The following is a 22,609-nucleotide window of genomic DNA, read 5'->3' as shown; positions in this document are numbered from 1 at the left end:
CTTCTGACCATTTACTTTGATGTTGGCTACTGGTTTGCTGTAGATTGCTTTTATCATGTTTAGGTATGGGCCTTGAATTCCTGATCTTTCCAAGACTTTTATCATGAATGGGTGTTGGATCTTGTCAAATGCTTTTTCCGCATCTAACGAGATGACCATGTGGTTTTTGTCTTTGAGTTTGTTTATATACTGGATTACGTTGATGGATATCCGTATATTGAACCATCCCTGCATCCCTGGGATGAAACCTACTTGGTCAGGATGGATGATTGTTTTGATGTGTTCTTGGATTCGGTTAGCAAGAACTTTATTGAGGATTTTTGCATCAATATTCATAAGGGATATTGGTCTGAAGTTTTCTATCTTTGTTGGGTCTTTTTGTGGTTTAGGTATCAGAGTAATTGTGGCTTCATAGAATGAGTTGGGTAGAGTACCTTCTGTTTCTATTTTGTGGAATAGTTTGTGAAGAACTGGGATTAGATCTTCTTTGAAGGTCTGATAGAACTCTGCACTAAACCCATCTTGTCCTGGGCTTTTTTTAGTTGGGAGACTATTAATGACTGCTTCTATTTCTTTGGGGGATATAGGGCTGTTTAGATCATTAACCTGATCTTGATTCAACTTTGGTACCTGGTATCTGTCTAGGAACTTCTCCATTTCATCCAGGTTCTCCTGTTTTGTTGAGTATAGCCTTTGGTAGAAGGATCTGATGGTGTTTTGGATGTCTTCAGGATCTGTTGTTATGTCTCCTTTTTCATTTCTGATTTTGTTAATTAGGATGCTTTCCCTGTGCCCTCTAGTGAGTCTGGCTAAGGGTTTATCAATCTTGTTGATTTTCTCAAAGAACCAGCTCCTTGATTGGTTGATTCTTTGAATAGTTTTTCTTGTTTCCACTTGGTTGATTTCACCCCTGAGTTTGATTATTTCCTGCTGTCTACTCCTCTTTGGTGAGTTTGCTTCCTTTTGTTCTAGTGCTTTTAGGTGTGTTGTCAAGCTGCTAATATGTGCTCTCTCTAGTTTCCTTTTGGAGGCACTCAGAGCTATGAGTTTTCCTCTTAGAAATGCTTTCATTGCGTCCCATAAGTTTGGGTATGTTGTGGCTTCATTTTCATTGAACTCTAAAAAGTCCTTAATTTCTTTCTTTATTCCTTCCTTGACCAAGGTATCATTGAGAAGAGTGTTGTTCAGTTTCCACGTGAAGGTTGGCTTTCTATTATTTATTTTGTTATTGAAGATCAGCCTTAGTCCATGGTGATCTGATAGGATGCATGGGACAATTTCAATATTTTTGTATCTGTTGAGGCCTGCTTTGTGACCAATTATGTGGTCAATTTTGGAGAAGGTACCATGAGGTGCTGAGTAGAAGGTATATCCTTTTGTTTTAGGATAGAATGTTCTGTAGATATCTGCCAGATCCATTTGATTCATAATTTCTCTTAGTTTCACTGTGTCCCTGTTTAGTTTCTGTTTCCATGATCTGTCCATTGGTGAAAGTGGTGTGTTGAAGTCTCCCACTATTATTGTATGAGGTGCAATGTGTGCTTTGAGATTTACTAAGGTTTCTTTAATGAATGTGGCTGCCTTTGTATTTGGAGCATAGTTATTCAGGATTGATAGTTCCTCTTGGAGGATTTTACCTTTGATGAGTATGAAGTGTCCCTCCCTGTCTTTTTTAATGACTTTGGGTTGGAAGTCAATCTTATCAGATATTAGAATGGCTACTCCAGCTTGTTTCTTCATGCCATTTGCTTGAAAAATTGTTTTCCAGCCTTTCATTCTGAGGTAGTGTCTATCCTTTTCTCTGAGATGAGTTTCCTGTAAGCAGCAAAATGTTGGGTCTTGTTTGTGTAGCCAGTTTGTTAGTCTATGTCTTTTTATCGGGGAGTTGAGTCCATTGATATTAAGAGATATTAAGGAAAAGTAATTGTTGTTTCCTGTTATTTTTGTTGTTAAATTTGGCATTTTGTTCTTGTGGCTGTCTTCTTTTAGGTTTGTTGAGGGATTACCTTCTTGTTGTTTCTAGGGCGTGGTTCCTGTCCTTGTATTGGTTTTTTTCTGTTATTATCCTTTGAAGGGCTGGATTCGTGGAGAGATAATGTGTGAATTTGGTTTTGTCGTGGAATACTTTGGTTTCTCCATCTATGTTAATTGAGAGTTTGGCTGGGTATAGTAGCCTGGGCTGGAATTTGTGTTCTTTTAGTGTCTGTATAACATCCGTCCAGGATCTTCTGGCTTTCATAGTCTCTGGTGAAAAATCTGGTGTAATTCTGATAGGCTTGCCTTTATATGTTACTTGGCCTTTTTCTCTTACTGCTTTTATTATTCTATCTTTATTTAGAGCATCTGTTGTTCTGATTATTATGTGTCGGGAGGTATTTCTTTTCTGGTCCAGTCTATTTGGAGTTCTGTAGGCTTCTTGTATGTTCATGGGCATCTCTTTCTTTAGATTTGGGAAGTTTTCTTCTATAATTTTGTTGAAGATGTTTGCTGGTCCTTTGAGTTGAAAATCTTCATTCTCATCCACTCCTATTATCCGTAGGTTTGGTCTTCTCATTGTGTCCTGTATTTCTTGGATGTTTTGAGTTAGGATCTTTTTGCATTTTACATTTTCCTTGATTGTTGTGCCGATGTTCTCTATGGAATCTTCTGCACCTGAGATTCTCTCTTCCATCTCTTGTATTCTGTTGCTGATGCTCGTATCTATGGTTCCAGATTTCTTTCCTAGGGTTTCTATCTCCAGTGTTGCCTCATTTTGGGTTTTCTTTATTGTGTCTACTTCCCTTTTTAGGTCTAGTATGGTTTTGTTCATTTCCATCATCTGTTTGGATGTGTTTTCCTGTTTTTCTGTAAGGACTTCTACCTGTTTGATTATGTTATCCTGTTTTTCTTTAAGGATTTGTAACTTTTTAGCAGTGTTCTCCTGCAATTCTTTAAGGGATTTTTGTGCTTCCTCTTTATTGTCTTCTGCCTGTTTAGCAGTGTTCTCCTGCATTTCTTTAAGTGTGTTATTAAAGTCCTTCTTGAAGTCCTCTATCATCATCAGGAGATATGCTTTTAAATCCGTGTCTAGCTTTTCCGGTGTGTTGGGGTGCCCTGGATTGGGCGAAGTGGGGGTGCTGGGTTCTGATGATGCTGAGTGGTCTTGGTTTCTGTTAGTAAGATTATTACGTTTACCTTTCGCCATCTGGTAATCTCTGGGGTTAGTTGTTATCGTTGTCACTGTTTAAAGATTGGAGCAGAAGCTGTGTTCTACTCACCAGCAGTCCCAAAATCCTGCGGCGGGGGTCGTGGGTAGCTGGCGGGTGTCAGGCAACCCTGCTCTCCCGCTACCCCGGCGCTGATCCGGCCGGATGAGGCCTGTGGCCCTACTCAGGCCGGTTTCTGCTTCCCTAACTAATGCAGTCTCAGGTCCCGCGCAATTGGATTGGAGCAGAAGCTGTGCTCCACTCACCAGAAGTCTTAAGATCCTGTGGCGGGTGTTGTGGGTAGCTGGCGAGTGTCAGCCGACCCTGCGCCCCAGCTGCCCCGGTGCTTTTCTGACCGGAAGAGGGTTGTGGCCCTATGTATGCCGGATTTCTCTCTCCCCAACCAGAGCAGTCTCAGGTCCCAGGTGATTGGACTGGAGCAGAAGCTGTGTTCCACTCACCAGCAGTCCCAAAATCCTGTGGCGGGGGTCGTGGGTAGCTGGCGGGTGTCAGGCAACCCTGCTCTCCCGCTACCCTGGCGCTGATCCGGCCGGATGAGGCCTGTGGCCCTACTCAGGCTGGTTTCTGCTTCCCTAACTAATGCAGTCTCAGGTCCTGAGCACTTGGATTGGAGCAGAAGCTGTGCTCCACTCACCAGAAGTCTTAAGATCCTGTGGCGGGTGTTGTGGGTAACTGGCGAGTGTCAGCCGACCCTGCGCCCCAGCTGCCCCGGTGCTTTTCTCGACAAAGGCTTTCTTTACTACTGCTTTCATACAAGTCATTTGATATTCTTTTTTTTTTTTTTTTTTTTTTTTTGGTTTTTCGAGACAGGGTTTCTCTTTATAGCTCTGGCTGTCCTGGAGCTCACTTTGTAGACCAGGCTGGACTCGAACTCAGAAATCCGCCTGCCTCTGCCTCCCGGGTCCTGGGATTAAAGGCGTGCACCACCACGCCCGGCTCATTTGATATTCTTATATCACTAATTGTAGTGATGTGCCTCTGAAAAATTAGGTCCCACATAATTAGATTAGGTGCTATCCTATCTGACCTCAAAGAAGAAAAGTGAATCAATAGCAGTCTTTGGAACCACTGCACATTCTGTCTGACATGAAGTTCTTGATGCTTGGTCTATTATCACCTGATGAAGGTTCAATAGCAGCTTACCAAGACATTCTGGTGTAATGTTTTCATTATTTATGGTGTAATCTTTTCTGAAGGAACTTCAATATTGAATAAAATCTATCTCTGTTCAGTGCTTTTCATCTCGGAGACCATTCTTCTACATTGTAGTTATTCAGATTTAAAATGATTTAAAATTTATCTTCAAGGAACCTTTGTAATACAATATGAACAGATATGTTTTTATTCAGAGATATATTTTATTCATATTTTGTCCTCATTTGACTCATCATTTTCTTTCTTGTAATTTGGTATTCTATAGAACACAGTGTTTCATCTGAAATCCAATTTGTTGGTTTTCTTTCTTAGGTTGAGTGAAATGATACAGATGTGAAATCTTCAGTGAATGTAAACTTATAAGACAGGCAAAATTAAACATACAGGAGAAATATTCTGTAACCTATGAATGTGGAATATCCCGTGTGTGAGCCTTGAAACTCTGGACCTTTCCACATAACATCTTTTATTACATAAAATTGTCATCCCACACAATCATGTGCCTAGATACCACATGTCATAGAGATTACAAAATGTTGAAAATAGTATTATTGTACTAATGCCTCTTGACTATTTAATAATATCATATTTTACAATATCTATTAATCTTTCTAAAATGAGTTTCTTGAGGTAGGTGATAATTAACACAGGGACCTCCACCAAGTGAAGAATGATCAGAAAATAAAGAACTACAGATTTCTGGGACATAAAAGAGACATACATATTAAATACATCGATTAAGCCTCACTGATTTTCTCTGAAAAATAACTGGAAAGATAATAAGAAACAGAGGTCATTAATAACACAAGGAAACAGTGTTTTATAGGCATAACTTGACACATGCAGATGTGAACTGCAAAAAGTTTGAAAAATTAATGAAGATATTTGCAAGGCCAAGATTGAAAAAAAATCACAAAATAAACTAGGAAATGGACAAGAAATTAGACACCCAGTTGAGCATTGATGGGCATGTGATAGCGGCAGGAAAAGGAACTCTCTGTTTTCTCTACTGTACTGACACCTGGTAGGTGGACACCGGAACAGGCTCCACTACTGGTACATTGCTGCTCTCAGATTTGTAAATGTAGAAGATTTCTTCATTTATTCTATGAGTATATTGCTGTGCTGTTTATTTCCATATAACTTCTTTTCTAAGTGTTGACTTATTGGTAGAACATATCTATAAGGACAAGAAATTGTAACTTACAAAATATAAATAATTTTTCGGAGTACTGTTTCATCTGCTTCATTCTTCGGCTCATTTTAATTAAGATAAAGTTTGTATGATATGCTGGAACTATAAGTACAATTTTCTGTTTCCAAAATATTCTAGTGAGTGATAGAATCTATAGGAAATCGGTGAGCTTAGCGCAGAAAGGATGAAAGAAGTGATCCCTCTTCAGATTCTAGCTCACTAAATCTCTATTTGCTTCAACCACTCAATATCAGGATGGTTAGAGGATAGTCGATGCATATTAAATAAACATTTAGACTTTAAATCTATTCACTGATTTGTGAATGATGACTTGTCATTATTTTCTTCAAAGAAACAACTGTAGTTTTATCTGATATTTATTCCATGATTCTAAATCAGGAAAAAGAAGCAGTGGATTATGTGACATTTAATGAATGCTGGTGAGTTATTTTGTGATATATATATATATATATATATATATATATATATATATCTTCTTGCAGTTGTTGGTATGATATTTGTAATGCTGCTACCATATGTAGTTACCTCCAATTTTAGTAAATTTGCAACTTGTTGTACAAAGAGGGCAATAATTTTCAGTGCAGATTGTGATGTCATATTTTTCTGTTACTGATACTTAATTAGCTAGCCCTGAGTTCCTAACTAACTCTATTTTTTATATTAGTGCTCCAAAATAAAACAACTGTGGGATCTGAAAATTAATAGTTTTCTTTTTATAGACAAACCCAGAGAAATGTGTTTTCCAAGGACACACCAAAGTTTCCATGAAGGACTCTGACATATCAAAACCTGATGCTTCAAGAAACTTTCCTCCCTGCCAGGATTCAGAAATCATGAAATCCTAAGAAGCTCTCCAAAGACTTTGCCTCTTTTGAGACTCAACAAAAAAGAAATCATCTTTGATGATTAGATACTGGAAGAAGTCTCAGAAAAGTTATTGGCCACCAAAGCCAGCACTGTCATTGTCATTGTCACCTAGGGAGATAAAGATTACCATTCTGAGGGAGATGAAGTCGCAGAGCTATGAATATTTACCAGGGTATCTCTCTGTGTCTCTCCTACTGTGCTGAGAGTCATGCCCAGAGATACACACTGAAAGTTCTGCTGAAGAAAAGAGTGAGGTATGCAACTTGTACTGAGCCTGTTAAGCAGAGAATATAAGCAAGGTCTGGTAGGTGTTCTAGTCTGGAGAAGGGATTCTGGGGTGGACCAAATGTAGCAAAATTTCAACTATGGAAGAAGAAAACGTTTTGGACTACAAATGGATATACGAAGGAGAAGAGTATCTTTGACCTGGTGCTGATCCCTGACATTCCAAACACTCTGTGATAAAATCCTCTCTGCTGCTGACTATTGGTAAGTCACCCACATGATTTATCAAATCTGATTTCAAAGGTGTTTAGTGATTATAGTAAGTGTGTGATTTGTGTTTCCATATTTATATATTTTATATTAATCATGCACAGAATTTTAAATATGACAACCATAAATCCTGAGATCAAAGTTTCATATGTTTTACTAAGATTAAAATGAAGTTATAGTCATCTAATGTTAGACAAAAAATCTAGAATCTGAACCAGCTTTTGTAATAAAATGAAACATGACCTAAGAGTCAGTGATGTACTGATTTTAGAGGCTGCTTTCCTCTGCAAACCTGGTAACACACAGTGAAGGAAAGACGAAATTGTCATGGAGAGTCCAATACAATGTTTATCTAGGATGAACATCATGTTCATTACTTCTTTCTCACTTATTTAGTGATACCCAGTTGTTCCTACAACCTTCCAATTGTGTTTCCCAGTCTTCATAGTTGATGTTGTTGGCACATGTAAGTAAGGTCATGGCTGGCAAAGATTAAATAACAAGAATATGTCCACAACAAATATTTTCTTTTTTGCTTAAGTACATACATTGGATAATTATTCATATATTCAGATTCTGTTCATGTATGCCTTGTAGTTAAATAACCTTCACTAGATTTCCTACTAAAAGTTTGACTGAAAATGGGAATTCATAAATAGAAGGCTTTAACTTTAAATTGCTAGTGACTTAATAACTTTTGTTGTGTACATTGGTTAGATTCAATGTATGTTCAGATGCATTCTCCATTAACTGTACAGGTTTGTTTGGAGGGCAAACTCATTGGGACTTGCTTAGATGATATTAGTGTTATTATTTCAGACATGGTCTGTCAGTTGCCTATAACTCTTATTAAACTAGATTGGCTATTCATTGATTCCAGATAACGTTTGATTCTGATTTGCAGTGCTTTGACCCAAAGTGAATGACATTAACATATTTATTTCTAGTCCTATTATCTTCAAGGATTTATGTGTTTTCCTTCTGCCATTCCTAGGTGATACATCATGAAAGCAAATTTTCATTTTCTCTGCCTTGTATAGTCATACTTCTCTGAAAGCATTGAATTGTAGACTTAGTAGGAACTGGGTTCCAAAATTTGCATTTCAATTTGATGAGGTTTTCTGTACCAAATGATCAGTGCTGATAACAATTATACAGTTAGTATTATACAGACCGTATTTATGTTTTATACAAAATATCCCAACATGTATATGTATAAATATATGAATATATGCATATATGTTTATATATAAATAGATATTACTTATATGTTTATATATTTACATATATATGTAACATCAATTGTTGAAAAAGGGGGTCATAATATAAAAGTGAGCAAAAGTCTTATATGAGAAGCTTTGAAGAGAGAAGATTGAGAAATTTATATAATTGCGTGATAAGAAAAACTTGTAGAAATAAGTTTTTAAAGATTACATAATATCTCACTAATTATTTATTTTATGTGAGTTCTAGAGATTGAATATTCATTCTCCAACTCTGTTGCAAGCACTTCAAAAAGTAATCTTCCTGTTCCACTCAGTATTACTCTATACTACAATGTTATTTCACATGTTAGTTTTAGTGTTTTATAGCTGATTATGACTTTTGAGCAAAGTACATGAAAATAATACTGTTATGATCTTTATTTGAACAGTGCAATAATGTTTTCATCATAAAATCACAAAAAGTATTCTGATGCAAAAGTATTAGGTCTATCTTAACATATCAAATTCAAATTAGACATAAGTAGTTTCTGTTGATGTATACTGTATAAGAAAATTGTATTTATATACATTGTGGACAACTTAGGATACAGAATATACATTGAATAATTCAAAATATAGGTGGTATAATATCATTGAGCACAAAATTATGTAAATGTCTGTGCAAGCAGCCAGATAATTTTTTTCATTTGTCAAGTCACCAAACAGCCCTAAATTACAAATTAGGTAATCAATTACAAAATTTTCTCTCAGACATTAGAGATGATGTGAAATGACTTTAGCTACACAGTGATATTTTTATTTCCTTGTAATTTTTAATTAAATTGAAAACGCCTTTTAACAAAGTAGATCTCAAGTAAGTGATCTGCATTAAGATTTCATGATTAAGTTAATCTTGTAAATATGACCACCCCGTGGGAATCCTGTAAAAACATACTGTAACTTTTACATAATAGCAGGTATTAGTTATTGCAGAATGACACATGCATTCAGAAGTGGGATTAGTTCAAATGATTCACTATAAATATGAAATCATAGTTACTCTCTTCACATCATTTCCTCCTTTTCTTCTCCTAATGGGGGTTAAGTTCATTGTTATTGTTTGTTGTTGCTGTTGTTACTATTATTAAACATCTGTTTCATACTACTTCTCCATCACTGATTTTTAAGGTGTCTCTAACCTCAAGGAAATGTTTTCCAGTAACTATGATTATTATTTCTATACTCAGAGATCTGCCCTAGAATATTCTTCTGAAGAAAATTCTAAGCATGTTTCCAGACACCACCGCAAAGCAGGTATTCCACATGGGTGGACTTTAAGAAGCTACCATGCATAATGTATTTTCAACTTCTTTCTGTAAGATGTGGTCTATTCTGTCTGATTTTTTTTCCTTTCTAAGACTTAATTGTCTGAATAAACACTCAAACATCATAAAGTACAAGAAAGAATTATTACATTGTACAAATGAGTATCATAATGATTTCACGCTATACATGACAGTAATATTTGTAACTCATGAATTTTATTTGTTTGTTTGTTGTGGTAAATTTCCTACCCAAATATTCCCAGGCAATAAAAATACAACTCAGTTAATATGTATACAATCTGTGCACCTAGATTGGGCAGATCTACTGCTACACTACCATCTTCCACAGCTTATAAGACCCCTAGAACTTGCAGTATCTCCAGGTCATGTGCCTTTGCTCTGCTTTTCTACTTCTTCTCCTCTGCATTCTCTCCCTCTTTCATTTTCTCCTTCTTCTCTCCCTACCCCTTCCACTCCACCATCCCCATATCTGCCCAATCATCAGCTCTCCTTTATTTTACAATTTAAGGTGGGAAGCAGATTTACAGGAAATAACCTGAGTGCTGACTCATTCCCTGTTTATAGCCCCTCACAAGAGGATGGAATTAACATCAAATATAATTATCCCCAGTGCTATCCGCAACTATGTGTCTCCATGTTCATTCGATAAAAATTCACTACTTCTAATGCATCACATATAAGCAACCCTTCTGTTTTGTGATAGGTAATTAAAAGAAAAACTCACTGGAATTCACAAGTGAAACTCATCGTGCACCACTTACATCAATAAATTAAAAATTACCTGTGGGTGACAATTACAGGAATCTATAGGTTGTAATAGCAGCATTTTAGAAAGTCTAGAACATATCCTAATAATATTTAGAGTTAGATATTCCCTGAACTACTTCAGCTCACAAATAGAAATAGGATATAGACAACTAGACTTGTTGAAATTATCTGTCATTACACGAAGATGTTGTTCTCTGGTATTTTGAGTTGGTGTACAACTATCAGGGCATAGGTTCATATCTAGGTTAATGTTCAGCAAATGTAATCAATGCAGACATATACTGTACTCGTATGAATACAGTCATAATTCAAGAACTCATGTTTTCCTTGGTAGTTTTTGAGGCATTTTATTTTTGTGAATGCTTTCCCCTTTTATTTACATTGTTGTGGAGAAACTCACTGTTTATCATCTGGGTCAGTGCACTTCTAATTGATATGTGGGGACATCTCTAGTTAGAGACTACTGCTTATTTATATAATGTGATTTTTGTCTGTGAAGACATCATTACAAGAATGCCATTTTGACAGATGCATTCTTACCTATTCTTGATAAACATACTATCAATGGAAAAACTAGGAACAGTTCATGAGACTCTAACTTCATTCTTTTTTTTTTTTTCTGGTATCTTGTTTTTTTTTTATATATATATTTTTATTACATATTTTCCTCAATTACATTTCCAATGCTATCCCAAAAGTCCCCCATAGCGCCCCCCACTTCCCTACCCAACCATTCCCATTCTTTTGGCCCTGGCATTCCCCTATATTGGGGCATATAAAGTTTGCAAGTCCAATGGGCCTCTCTTTCCATTGATGGCCGACTAGGCCATCTTTCGATACATATGCAGCTAGAGACAAGAGCTCCGGGGTTCTGGTTAGTACACCATGTTGTTCCAAAAATAGGGTTGCAGATCCCTTTAGCTCCTTGGGTACTTTCTCTAGCTTCTCCATTGGGAGCCCTGTGATACCTCCAATAGCTGACTATGAACATCCACTCCAGTGTTTGCTAGGCCCCGGCATCGTCTCACAAGAGACAGCTATATTTGGGTTCTTTCAGCAAAATCTTGCTAGTGTATGCAATGGTGTCAGCGTTTAGAAGCTGATTATGGGATGGATCCCTGGATACGGCAGTCTCTAAATGGTCCATCCTTTCATCACAGCTACAAACTTTGTCTCTATAACTCCTTCCCTGGGTGTTTTGTTCCCAATTCTAAGAAGGTGCACAGTGTCCACACTTTGGTCTTCATTCTTCTTGAGTTTCATGCGTTTATCAAATTGGATCTTATATCTTGGGTATCCTAAGTTTTGGGCTAATATCCACTTATCAGTGAATACATATTGTGTGAGTTCTTTTGTTATTGTGTTACTTCACTCAAGATGATGCCCTCCAGGTCCATCCATTTGGCTAGGAATTTCATAAATTCATTCTTTTTAATAGCTGAGTAGTACTCCATTGTGTAAATGTACAATAATTTCTGTATCCATTCCTCTGTTGAGGGACATCTGGGTTCTTTCCAGCTTCTGGCTATTATAAATAGGGCTGCTATGAACATAGTGGAGCATGTGTCCTTCTTACCGGTTGGGACATCTTCTGGATATATGCCCAGGAGAGGTATTGCTGGATCATCCGGTAGTACTATGTCCAATTTTCTGAGGAACCGCCAGACAGATTTCCAGAGTGGTTGTACAAGCTTGCAATCCCACCAACAATGGAGGAGTGTTCCTCTTTCTCCACATCCTCGCCAGCATCTGCTGTCACCTGAATTTTTGATCTTAGCCATTCTGACTGGTGTGAGGTGGAATCTCAGGGTTGTTTTGATTTGCATTTCCCTGATGATTAAGGATGTTGAACATTTTTTCAGGTGCTTCTCTGCCATTCGGTATTCCTCAGGTGAGAATTCTTTGTTCAGTTCTGAGCCCCATTTTTTAATGGGGTTATTTGACTTTCTGGAGTCCACCTTCTTGAGTTCTTTATATATATTGGATATTAGTCCCTTATCTGATTTAGGATAGGTGAAGATCCTTTCCCAATCTGTTGGTGGTTTTTTTGTCTTATTGATGGTGTCTTTAGCCTTGCAGAAGCTTTGTAGTTTCATGAGGTCCCACTTGTCAATTCTCGATCTTACAGCACAAGCCATTACTGTTCTATTCAGGAATTTTTCCCCTGTGCCCATATCTTCAAGGCTTTTCCCCACTTTCTCCTCTATAAGTTTCAGTGTCTCTGGTTTTATGTGAAGTTCCTTGATCCACTTAGACTTGACCTTAGTACAAGGAGATAGGAATGGATCGATTCGCATTCTTCTACATGTTAACAACCAGTTGTGCCAGCACCATTTGTTGAAAATGCTGTCTTTCTTCCACTGGATGTTTTTAGCTCCCTTGTCGAAGATCAAGTGACCTTAGGTGTGTGGGTTCATCTCAGGGTCTTCAATTCTATTCCATTGGTCTATTTGTCTGTACTATACCAGTAACATGCAGTTTTTATCACAATTGCTCTGTAGTACAGCTTTAGGTCCGACATGGTGATTCCACCAGAGGTTCTTTTATCCTTGAGAAGAGTTTTTGCTATCCTACGTTTTTTGTTATTCCAGATGAATTTGCAGATTGCACTTTCTAATTCGTTGAAGAATTGATTTGGAATTTTGATGGGGATTGCATTGAATCTGTAGATTGCTTTTGGCAAGATAGCCATTTTTACAATGTTGATCCTGCCAATCCATGAGCATGGGAGCTCTTTCCATCTTCTGAGATCTTCTATAATTTCTTTCTTCAGAGACTTGAAGTTTTTATTATACAGATCTTTCACTTCCTTAGTTAGAGTCACGCCAAGATATTTTATATTATTTGTGACTATTGAGAAGGGTGTTGTTTCCCTAATTTCTTTCTCAGCCTGTTTATTCTTTGTGTAGAGAAAGGTCATTGATTTGTTTGAGTTAATTTTATATCCAGCTACTTCACCGAAGCTGTTTATCAGGCTTAGGAGTTCTCTCATGGAATTTTTAGGGTCACTTATATATACTATCATATCATCTGCAAAAAGTGATATTTTGACTTCATCTTTTCCAATTTGTATCCCTTTGATCTCCTTTTGTTGTCGAATTGCTCTGGCTAGGACTTCAAGTACAATGTTGAATAGGTATGGAGAAAGTGGACAGCCTTGTCTAGTCCCTGATTTTAGAGGGATTGCTTCAAGCTTCTCACCATTTACTTTGATGTTGGCTACTGGTTTGCTGTAGATTGCTTTTATCATGTTTAGGTATGGGCCTTGAATTCCTGATCTTTCCAAGACTTTTATCATGAATGGGTGTTGGATCTTGTCAAATGCTTTTTCCGCATCTAACGAGATGACCATGTGGTTTTTTTCTTTGAGTTTGTTTATATACTGGATTACGTTGATGGATTTCCATATATTGAACCATCCCTGCATCCCTGGGATGAAACCTACTTGGTCAGGATGGATGATTGTTTTGATGTGTTCTTGGATTCGGTTAGCAAGAACTTTATTGAGGATTTTTGCATCAATATTCATAAGGGATATTGGTCTGAAGTTTTCTATTTTTGTTGGGTCTTTTTGTGGTTTAGGTATCAGAGTAATTGTGGCTTCATAGAATGAGTTGGGTAGAGTACCTTCTGTTTCTATTTTGTGGAATAGTTTGTGAAGAACTGGGATTAGATCTTCTTTGAAGGTCTGATAGAACTCTGCAGTAAACCCATCTGGTCCTGGGCTTTTTTTAGTTGGGAGACTATTAATGACTGCTTCTATTTCTTTGGGGGTTATAGGGCTGTTTAGATCATTAACCTGATCTTGATTCAACTTTGGTACCTGGTATCTGTCTAGGAACTTCTCCATTTCATCCAGGTTCTCCAGTTTTGTTGAGTATAGCCTTTGGTAGAAGGATCTGATGGTGTTTTGAATGTCTTCAGGATCTGTTGTTATGTCTCCTTTTTCATTTCTGATTTTGTTAATTAGGATGCTTTCCCTGTGCCCTCTAGTGAGTCTGGATAAGGGTTTATCTATCTTGTTGATTTTCTCAAAGAACCAGCTCCTTGATTGGTTGATTCTTTGAATAGTTTTTCTTGTTTCCACTTGGTTGATTTCACCCCTGAGTTTGATTATTTCCTGCCGTCTACTCCTCTTGGGTGAATTTGCTTCCTTTTGTTCTAGTGCTTTTAGGTGTGTTGTCAAGCTGCTAATATGTGCTCTCTCTAGTTTCCTTTTGGAGGCACTCAGAGCTATGAGTTTTCCTCTTAGAAATGCTTTCATTGCGTCCCATAAGTTTGGGTATGTTGTGGCTTCATTTTCATTGAACTCTAAAAGGTCCTTAATTTCTTTCTTTATTCCTTCCTTGACCAAGGTATCATTGAGAAGAGTGTTGTTCAGTTTCCACGTGAAGGTTGGCTTTCTATTATTTATTTTGTTATTGAAGATCAGCTTTAGTCCATGGTGATCTGATAGGATGCATGGGACAATTTCAATATTTTTGTATCTGTTGAGTCCTGTTTTGTGACCAATTATGTGGTCAATTTTGGAGAAGGTGCCATGAGGTGCTGAGTAGAAGGTATATCCTTTTGTTTTAGGATAGAATGTTCTGTAGATATCTGCCAGATCCATTTGATTCATAATTTCTCTTAGTTTCTCTGTGTCCCTGTTTAGTTTCTGTTTCCATGATCTGTCCATTGGTGAAAGTGGTGTGTTGAAGTCTCCCACTATTATTGTATGAGGTGCAATGTGTGCTTTGAGATTTACTAAAGTTTCTTTAATGAATGTGGCTGCCTTTGTATTTGGAGCATAGATATTCAGGATTGATAGTTCCTCTTGGAGGATTTTACCTTTGATGAGTATGAAGTGCCCCTCCCTGTCTTTTTTAATGACTTTGGGTTGGAAGTCAATCTTATCAGATATTAGAATGGCTACTCCAGCTTGTTTCTTCATACCATTTGCTTGGAAATTTGTTTTCCAGCCTTTCATTCTGAGGTAGTGTCTATCTTTTTCTCTGAGATGAGTTTCCTGTAAGCAGCAAAATGTTGGGTCTTGTTTGTGTAGCCAGTTTGTTAGTCTATGTCTTTTTATTGGGGAGTTGAGTCCATTGATATTAAGAGATATTAAGGAAAAGTAATTGTTGTTTCCTGTTATTTTTGTTGTTAAAGTTGGCATTCTGTTCTTGTGGCTGTCTTCTTTTAGGTTTGTTGAGGGATTACCTTTTTGTTGTTTCTAGGGCGTGGTTCCTGTCCTTGTATTGATTTTTTTCTGTTATTATCCTTTGAAGGGCTGGATTCGTGGAGAGATAATGTGTGAATCTGGTTTTGTCGTGGAATACTTTGGTTTCTCCATCTATGTTAATTGAGAGTTTGGCTGGGTATAGTAGCCTGGGCTGGAATTTGTGTTCTTTTAGTGTCTGTATAACATCCGTTTAGGATCTTCTGGCTTTCATAGTCTCTGGTGAAAAATCTAGTGTAATTCTGATAGGCTTGCCTTTATATGTTACTTGGCCTTTTTCTCTTACTGCTTTTAGTATTCTATCTTTATTTAGAGCATCTGTTGTTCTGATTATTATGTGTCGGGAGGTATTTCTTTTCTGTTCCAGTCTATTTGGAGTTCTGTAGGCTTCTTGTATGTTCATGGGCATCTCTTTCTTTAGATTTGGGAAGTTTTCTTCTATAATTTTGTTGAAGATGTTTGCTGGTCCTTTGAGTTGAAAATCTTCATTCTCATCCACTCCTATTATCCGTAGGTTTGGTCTTCTCATTGTGTCCTGTATTTCTTGGATGTTTTGAGTTAGGATCTTTTTGCATTTTACATTTTCCTTGATTGTTGTGCCGATGTTCTCTATGGAATCTTCTGCACCTGAGATTCTCTCTTCCATCTCTTGTATTCTGTTGCTGATGCTCGTATCTATGGTTCCAGATTTCTTTCCTAGGGTTTCTATCTCCAGTGTTGCCTCATTTTGGGTTTTCTTTATTGTGTCTACTTCCCTTTTTAGGTCTAGTATGGTTTTTTTCATTTCCATCATCTGTTTGGATGTGTTTTCCTGTTTTTCTTTAAGGACTTCTACCTGTTTGATTGTGTTATCCTGTTTTTCTTTAAGGACTTGTAACTCTTTAGCCACATTCTCCTGTAATTCTTTAAGTGAGTTATTAAAGTCCTTCTTGATGTCCTCTACCATCATCATGAGATATACTTTTAGATCCGTGTCTAGCTTTTCCGGTGTGTTGGGGTGCCCTGGACTGGGCGAAGTGGGGGTGCTGGGTTCTGATGATGGTGAGTGGTCTTGGTTTCTGTTAGTAAGATTATTACGTTTACCTTTCGCCATCTGGTAATCTCTGGGGTTAGTTGTTATCATTGTCACTGTTTAAAGATTGGAGCAGAAGCTGTGTTCCACTCACCAGCAGTCTCAAAATCCTGCGGTGGGGGTCGTGGGAAGCTGGCTGGAGGTACCCAGGTGCTGGTCCAGCCGGAAGAGGCCTGTGGTCCTACTCAGGCCGGTTTTCTGCTTCCCTAACTAATGCAGTCTCTGGTCCCGCGTGCAATTGGATTGGAGCAGAAGCTGTGTTCCACTCACCAGAAGTCTTAAGATCCTGTGGTGAGTGTTGTGGGTAGCTGGCGAGTGTCAGCCGACCCTGCGCCCTAGCTGCCCCGGTGCTTTTCTGGCCGGAAGAGGCTTGTGGCCCTATGTAGGCCGGATTTCTGCCTCCCCAACCAAAGCAGTCTCAGGTCCCGCGTGATTGGACTGGAGCAGAAGCTGTGTTCCACTCACCAGCAGTCTCAAAATCCTGTGGCAGGGGTCGTGGGTAGCTGGCGGGTGTCAGGCGACCCTGTGCTCAAGCTTCCCCTGTGCTGATCCGGCCGGATGAGGCCTGTGGCCCTACTCAGGCCGGTTTCTGCTTCCCTAACTAATGCAGTCTCAGGTCCCTGTGCTCTAGCTTCCCCGGCGCTGATCCGGCCGGATGATCTAACTTCATTCTTAATGAGAGCTAGCATCTCCTATGGTCTTTCCATTTCATTTATTCTACTATATAGTAACATCAAATAGTGAATCAAATAAGAACCAAAGTTATTACTGTTTATTCACCAACAAATGTGTGTCTATATTTATATATAAGTATGAAAACATATATCTATACATATATATAAATACATATACATACACATGTACACACAAGTGTATGTGTGTGTACATGTGTATATATAATTATCTGTAGTTTTAATCATCTATTTCCATTCCATTTGTTAATAGTTTGTCACATAGGGCAGTTTTACTAGCTCTTTCCCACAATATGACTCTAAATGAGCAAGTATGCATGTGTCATTATGTATGCATTTTGTGAAATTTGAGGAGAAATTTTTGTCAGATTAACATGTTCATATATTTAACATGAATTTATTGTTATAGTCTTCTCCTTCTTATAGTGTTTGTTCAAAGAGTACATGTTAATTTTGTTGTGTAACATTTATAATTTTATGGCTTTAGTATCACATGAGAAATGTATAAATTTCTCTTATTTTAAAAAGGTGACTAGAGTTTATTTTCTTCCAATAAGCCTGTCTAATCAGGACTGTAGAAGTGAGCCCTCATTTCACTTGAATGAACTAGCCAGTGCTTCTCATTCAGTGGAGCGCCATTTTTTTAATGCTAGCATCTCAATACAATGTAAGATAAGCTCTATTTGTATGTATGTGCATTTATAGTGCATATTCAAAAATTTCACTAGAAATTATTAATGATTATGAAATATTTGTTTTGAAACAGAGTCTTGCTATGACAGACCACATGATCTAGAATATAGTTGGCTTTGTGATCCTTACACACACATTTTAAGCAAGAAAACTTCAGTATAAGCTTTAACTCAGAAATTCATTTGCTGCCTTGATTTAAAAAAAAAAAACTGCTGAAAGCCAGAATGGACTTGAGGACCATGACAATTGGAATAGTGATCTCATTTCAGACAGCACTTGGTATTCTAGAAAACTTTTTTCTTCTTTTCTACTACCTAATCCTTTACTTCAATGAACATACATTGAAGGTCATATATAGGATTTTTATACATATGTTCTTATCCAACTCCTTGATTATCATCTCCATCGGAATCCCTGGGGCATTTGGAGCCTTTGGGTGGAATCTGGTATTCAATGATTTCGGGTGCAAGCTTCTTTTGTATACTCAAAGACTTGCCAGAAGTATGTCCATCAGCACCACCTGTCTCCTGAGTGTCTTTTGGGTAATCACCATCAGCCCCAGGAACTACTGCTGGAAGGAATTTAAAATCAAAACTACAAAGTTTGTGAACCTATCCATTTGTCTCTCCTGGATCCTGTTGATGCTAGTAAATATGCTTTTCCCTGTCTACACAACTACCAAGAGGAATTTAGAAAATGTGACACAGATGAGTGATTCTCAGTTCTGCTACTCTGTAGACCATGATAAAATAGTATATTTAATGTATATATCATTCTGTATGTTTCCTGAAGTCTTATTTTCTGTGCTCCTTGTATGTTCCAGCATCTTCATGATTGTCATACTTTATGTACACAAGAAGAGGGTTCAACACACCCTTCATGCTCATTCTTCCCTCAGAACTTCCACTGAAAACAGAGCAGTACAGACCATCCTGGTTCTGGTTTGCACCTTTGTAGTATTTTGTACTCTCTCTTCCATTTTACTAGGCTATATTGCTCTTTTAGATAATCCCAGTCGGTGGTTGATAAATATCACAGCCATAATTTCTATGTGTTTTCCTACATTAGGTCCATTTGTGATAGGTTATGATTTCACTGTTTTTAGATTCTGCTTTACATGGACAAGAAATATAAAAATACCATAATCTTGTAATAAAACTATAAATAATATTTTTAATTTATTTTTATTTTTATGTATTCATTTTATATCCCACTCACTGTTTCCCTTTCAGTCACTCCCTCCTACAATCCTTCCCCTCTCTTTCTCCTCATAGAAGGTGGGGCCTCCCTTTGTATCCCTCTACCATGCCACTTCAAATCTCTACAAAGATAGCCACTTCCAGTGAGAACAGATAAGGGAGTCCAGCCAGAATAACATATCCCCCATACAGCCAATAGCTTTTGAGATAGCCCTGGCTCCAGTTGTCAGGAACCTTCATGAAGAGCAAGCTGCACATCTGCTACATATGAGCAGAGAAGCCTAGGTTTAGTTCATGTATGTTCTTTGGTTGGTGGTTCAGACTCTGATATCCCCAAGGATCAACATTACTTGACCCTGTTGGAGTTTCTATACCCCTTGGGGCCCTAAAATCCTTCCTCCTATTTTTTCCATAAAAGTCCCCAAGCTTCATTCACTGTTTGGTTGTGGGTGTCTATATCTGTCTAAGTATGTTGCTCTGTGGAGCTTCTTAAAGGACAACAGGGATTGGTGCTTGCTCCTTCGATGGTTTGGGCCAATTATTGACTGGCTATTCTCTCATTCTCTGTTACATACCACATCCCTGCATTTCTTGTAGACATGATAAATTTCGGGTTAAAAGCTTTGAGGGTGGGTTTCTGTCTCTGTTGCTTCTCTGTGATTCCTGGCTGACTACAGGAGGTAGACTCTTTAGGTTCCATATACCCAGTGCTGTGAGTCACAGCTAATGTCACTCCTACTGATTTTTTGGATACCTCCTTGATCCCAGGTCTCTGACTTATCCTGGAGACGACAACTACTTCCTCACCTCATCAGTTGCAGATTTCAGAGAATTCTTAACAAAGAAATCTTGAATCGCTGAGAAGCACATAATGAAATGTTCAAATCCTTATTGATAAGGGAAATGCAAATAAGATCAAGTCTAATGTTCCATCTTCTACGCATTAGAATGCCTAAGATCAAAATCTCAAGACACAGCACATTCTGTTGAGGATGTGGATTGAGGGTAACAATTCTTCATTTCCAGTGGAAGTACAATCTTGTACAACCACTTTGGAGTGCAATTTGGTGGTCTCTCAGAGAACTGTGAGTGGTGCTACCATAAGATACAGTTATAGCCTTCCTGGACATATTTCCAAGAGATGATCCAACATCCCACAAAGACACTTCCCAACTATTTTCATAGCAGCTTTATTCATAATGACAAGAAACTGGAAACAACCTAGATGTCACTCAATTAAAGAATGGGTAAAGAATATGTAGTACATCTACATAATGGGGTACTATTAAGATATTAAAAACAAAGAAATCGTGAATTTTGCATGCAAATAAATGGAACTTGAGAATATCACCCTGAGTAAGGTAACCTAGGTCCAAAAAGACATGCCTTTTATGTACTCACTTATATGTGGATAATAGTCATGAAATACATGTACTAGGCTATATTGCACAACTCAAAGATTCTAAAAGGAAGAAAGGCACAGTAATAATGCCAGAAACACATGTGAAAGGGGTAAGGAAAATTTGATATGAGGCCAATGGAGTGAAGAACCTGGATGAGAGGGGGCATAGGGAGGAGAATGAAGAGTTTGGGATCAGCTTCTTGGAAGGACAGGAGAAATGGCTATATGGCCTTGAAAATCAATGGAAATCTGCAAATAGTATTCTTTAATGATGAAGATCTAATCTTAGATCTCTTGTGTCTTTCAAAATATCAGTGTAATTGTGAAATAACATATGGGGGATGTCCTAATTATCATTTTACAGCAAACTAATGCTACATTCTACCTTATAAATTATAGCCTGTAGAACCCCATATTCTTAGCTAAATTAACTTTGCTAAGTATATGTTACAACTCATTGAGTGAACCGACTATCCTATTATAATGTGTTTGTTTTACTTGGATTATATTTTTCTCACTGTTGCTTAAGTATCCCCACTTCTCAGCCCAGTCTTTCTTTGTTCCAAAGATCGATGAACAGGTTCTTTCTTTCTGTGTTTAAGGGCATAACAACTACCATAATTATGCAAGGAAAAAAATCAGATAAATATAACTGCAAATATAAGTGCTTGATTTCTTCATGCTTTATGACTCTAGAAATCTGAGTTAAATATTTGTCTGCACAGTTATTGTGTTACAGAATCCACAATATCTGTGCAAGTTGAATATACAGTCAATATACAAACATTGATAGAAGATGAAGATAGGCATAAAATTCCAGTGTTAATTAAAATCCATGTAGCATTGGATAGATGCTAATAAAGAGAGAGTTTCCTTTTATCATAATAGTGTGATTACCTGTTAGGATGATCAACTACTGTATCAGTCAATAGACCCGAGTTCTACAGCAACACAAAGTAAGCTTTATGGTCTTTGAAACGAAAGAACTTGAAGAATAGGGTAGATATAAAAGAACTTAGGTGAGAGAATGACTACATGGGAATTAATATAAATGTTTTGTTAAGAATAAAGAGGGCTGGTGAGATGGCTCAGTGGGTAAGAGCACCCGACTTCTCTTTCGAAGGTCCGGATTCAAATCCCAGTAAACACTTGGTGGCTCACAACCATCCGCAATAAGATCTGACTCCCTCTTCTGGAGTGTCTGAAGACAGCTACAGTGTCCTTAAATATAATAAATAAATAAACCTTTAAAAAAAAGAATAAAGAGAGAAAAAATGGAAATTACATTAATTGTTTTTAAGAATTCATGGATGAATAAATAAATTTTAGGCTTTAATCTCAATGCTTAGGAAACAAGAGCATGGACAGTGAGGTTACTTATAAATCTGAAGCCATACTATTCTATAAACAAATACATTCAGTTCTGACTATACAGATAAGCCTTTTCTTAATAAATAATTGTTTTAAGTTGGTTTGTTTTAAATTGTTTTAATTATCAAAATGAAAATGGTTATAAATTCAATGGTTATAATAGTGTTACAAATTCTCTGTCTGAAAGGTCAAAATAAACTAGATGTAAATAAAAAGAATGCTGCTAAATTGAATCAACCTATACTTTTGATGACATCAAAATAGCTAAGCCAAAAATAGAGCGGACCAAGAACATGCTATTTTGGAAGAGAGGCTCTGTATTTTTGTTAACAGGAAAGAAAAAAAATGGCTTTGGAATCCTTCCAAAATGATAAATATCAGACTTGATAGAGGAAGACACCTGGAAAGATCTTGGTTACAAACATGGATAGAAAAGAATCAAGAAGACCAAGAAGAACAAAAAACATAATTTACTGATCTGTCAACATGGGAAGAACTCTAAAACTAACTGAGACATAAGAAAATCTCCAGACAAAACGTCAGCTTTACATAGCCTTTGAATCCTGTTGGCTACAAAATTCTCAAGAATCATCATGCCATCCTTTTATATGGCATGACTGTATATTTATTTGAATTTGGTTATTGATCAAACCCAAACTAACTCATAAAAAAAGAACAGTCAGTGTACTGTTATAAGAATTCCT

The 22,609-nt window shown here is 37.3% G+C and overlaps 1 protein-coding gene across 2 annotated transcripts; it reads left to right on the top strand.

Moving 5' to 3' along the window:
* Positions 1-6,551: 6,551 nt before the first annotated feature.
* Positions 6,552-22,084, top strand: LOC110288100 (vomeronasal type-1 receptor 4-like). Of its 2 annotated transcripts, XM_085832642.1 has the most exons (3): positions 6,552-6,933; positions 9,392-9,458; positions 18,007-22,084. In XM_085832642.1, the coding sequence occupies exon 3, from the start codon at positions 18,158-18,160 to the stop codon at positions 19,076-19,078; it is 921 nt and encodes a 306-aa protein (XP_085688768.1). In that variant the 5' UTR covers positions 6,552-6,933; positions 9,392-9,458; positions 18,007-18,157; the 3' UTR covers positions 19,079-22,084. The 2 variants fall into 2 exon arrangements, with proteins under 2 accessions (XP_085688768.1, XP_085688767.1); XM_085832641.1 differs by lacking the exon at positions 9,392-9,458.
* Positions 22,085-22,609: the final 525 nt, after the last annotated feature.

The sequence above is a fragment of the Mus caroli genome, unplaced genomic scaffold (assembly GCF_978045245.1).
Source record: "Mus caroli unplaced genomic scaffold, Mus_caroli_1 scaffold_18, whole genome shotgun sequence".
Classification (NCBI taxonomy): Eukaryota; Metazoa; Chordata; class Mammalia; order Rodentia; family Muridae; genus Mus; species Mus caroli.
The sequence above is the reverse complement of the archived record's forward strand: the minus strand, read 5'-3'. Positions and strand labels throughout refer to the sequence as shown.

Bases quoted from the DNA above. Each gene is read 5' to 3' on its own strand.
- LOC110288100 (XM_085832641.1), top strand. From the start codon at position 18,158: ATGGACTTGAGGACCATGACAATTGGAATAGTGATCTCATTTCAGACA.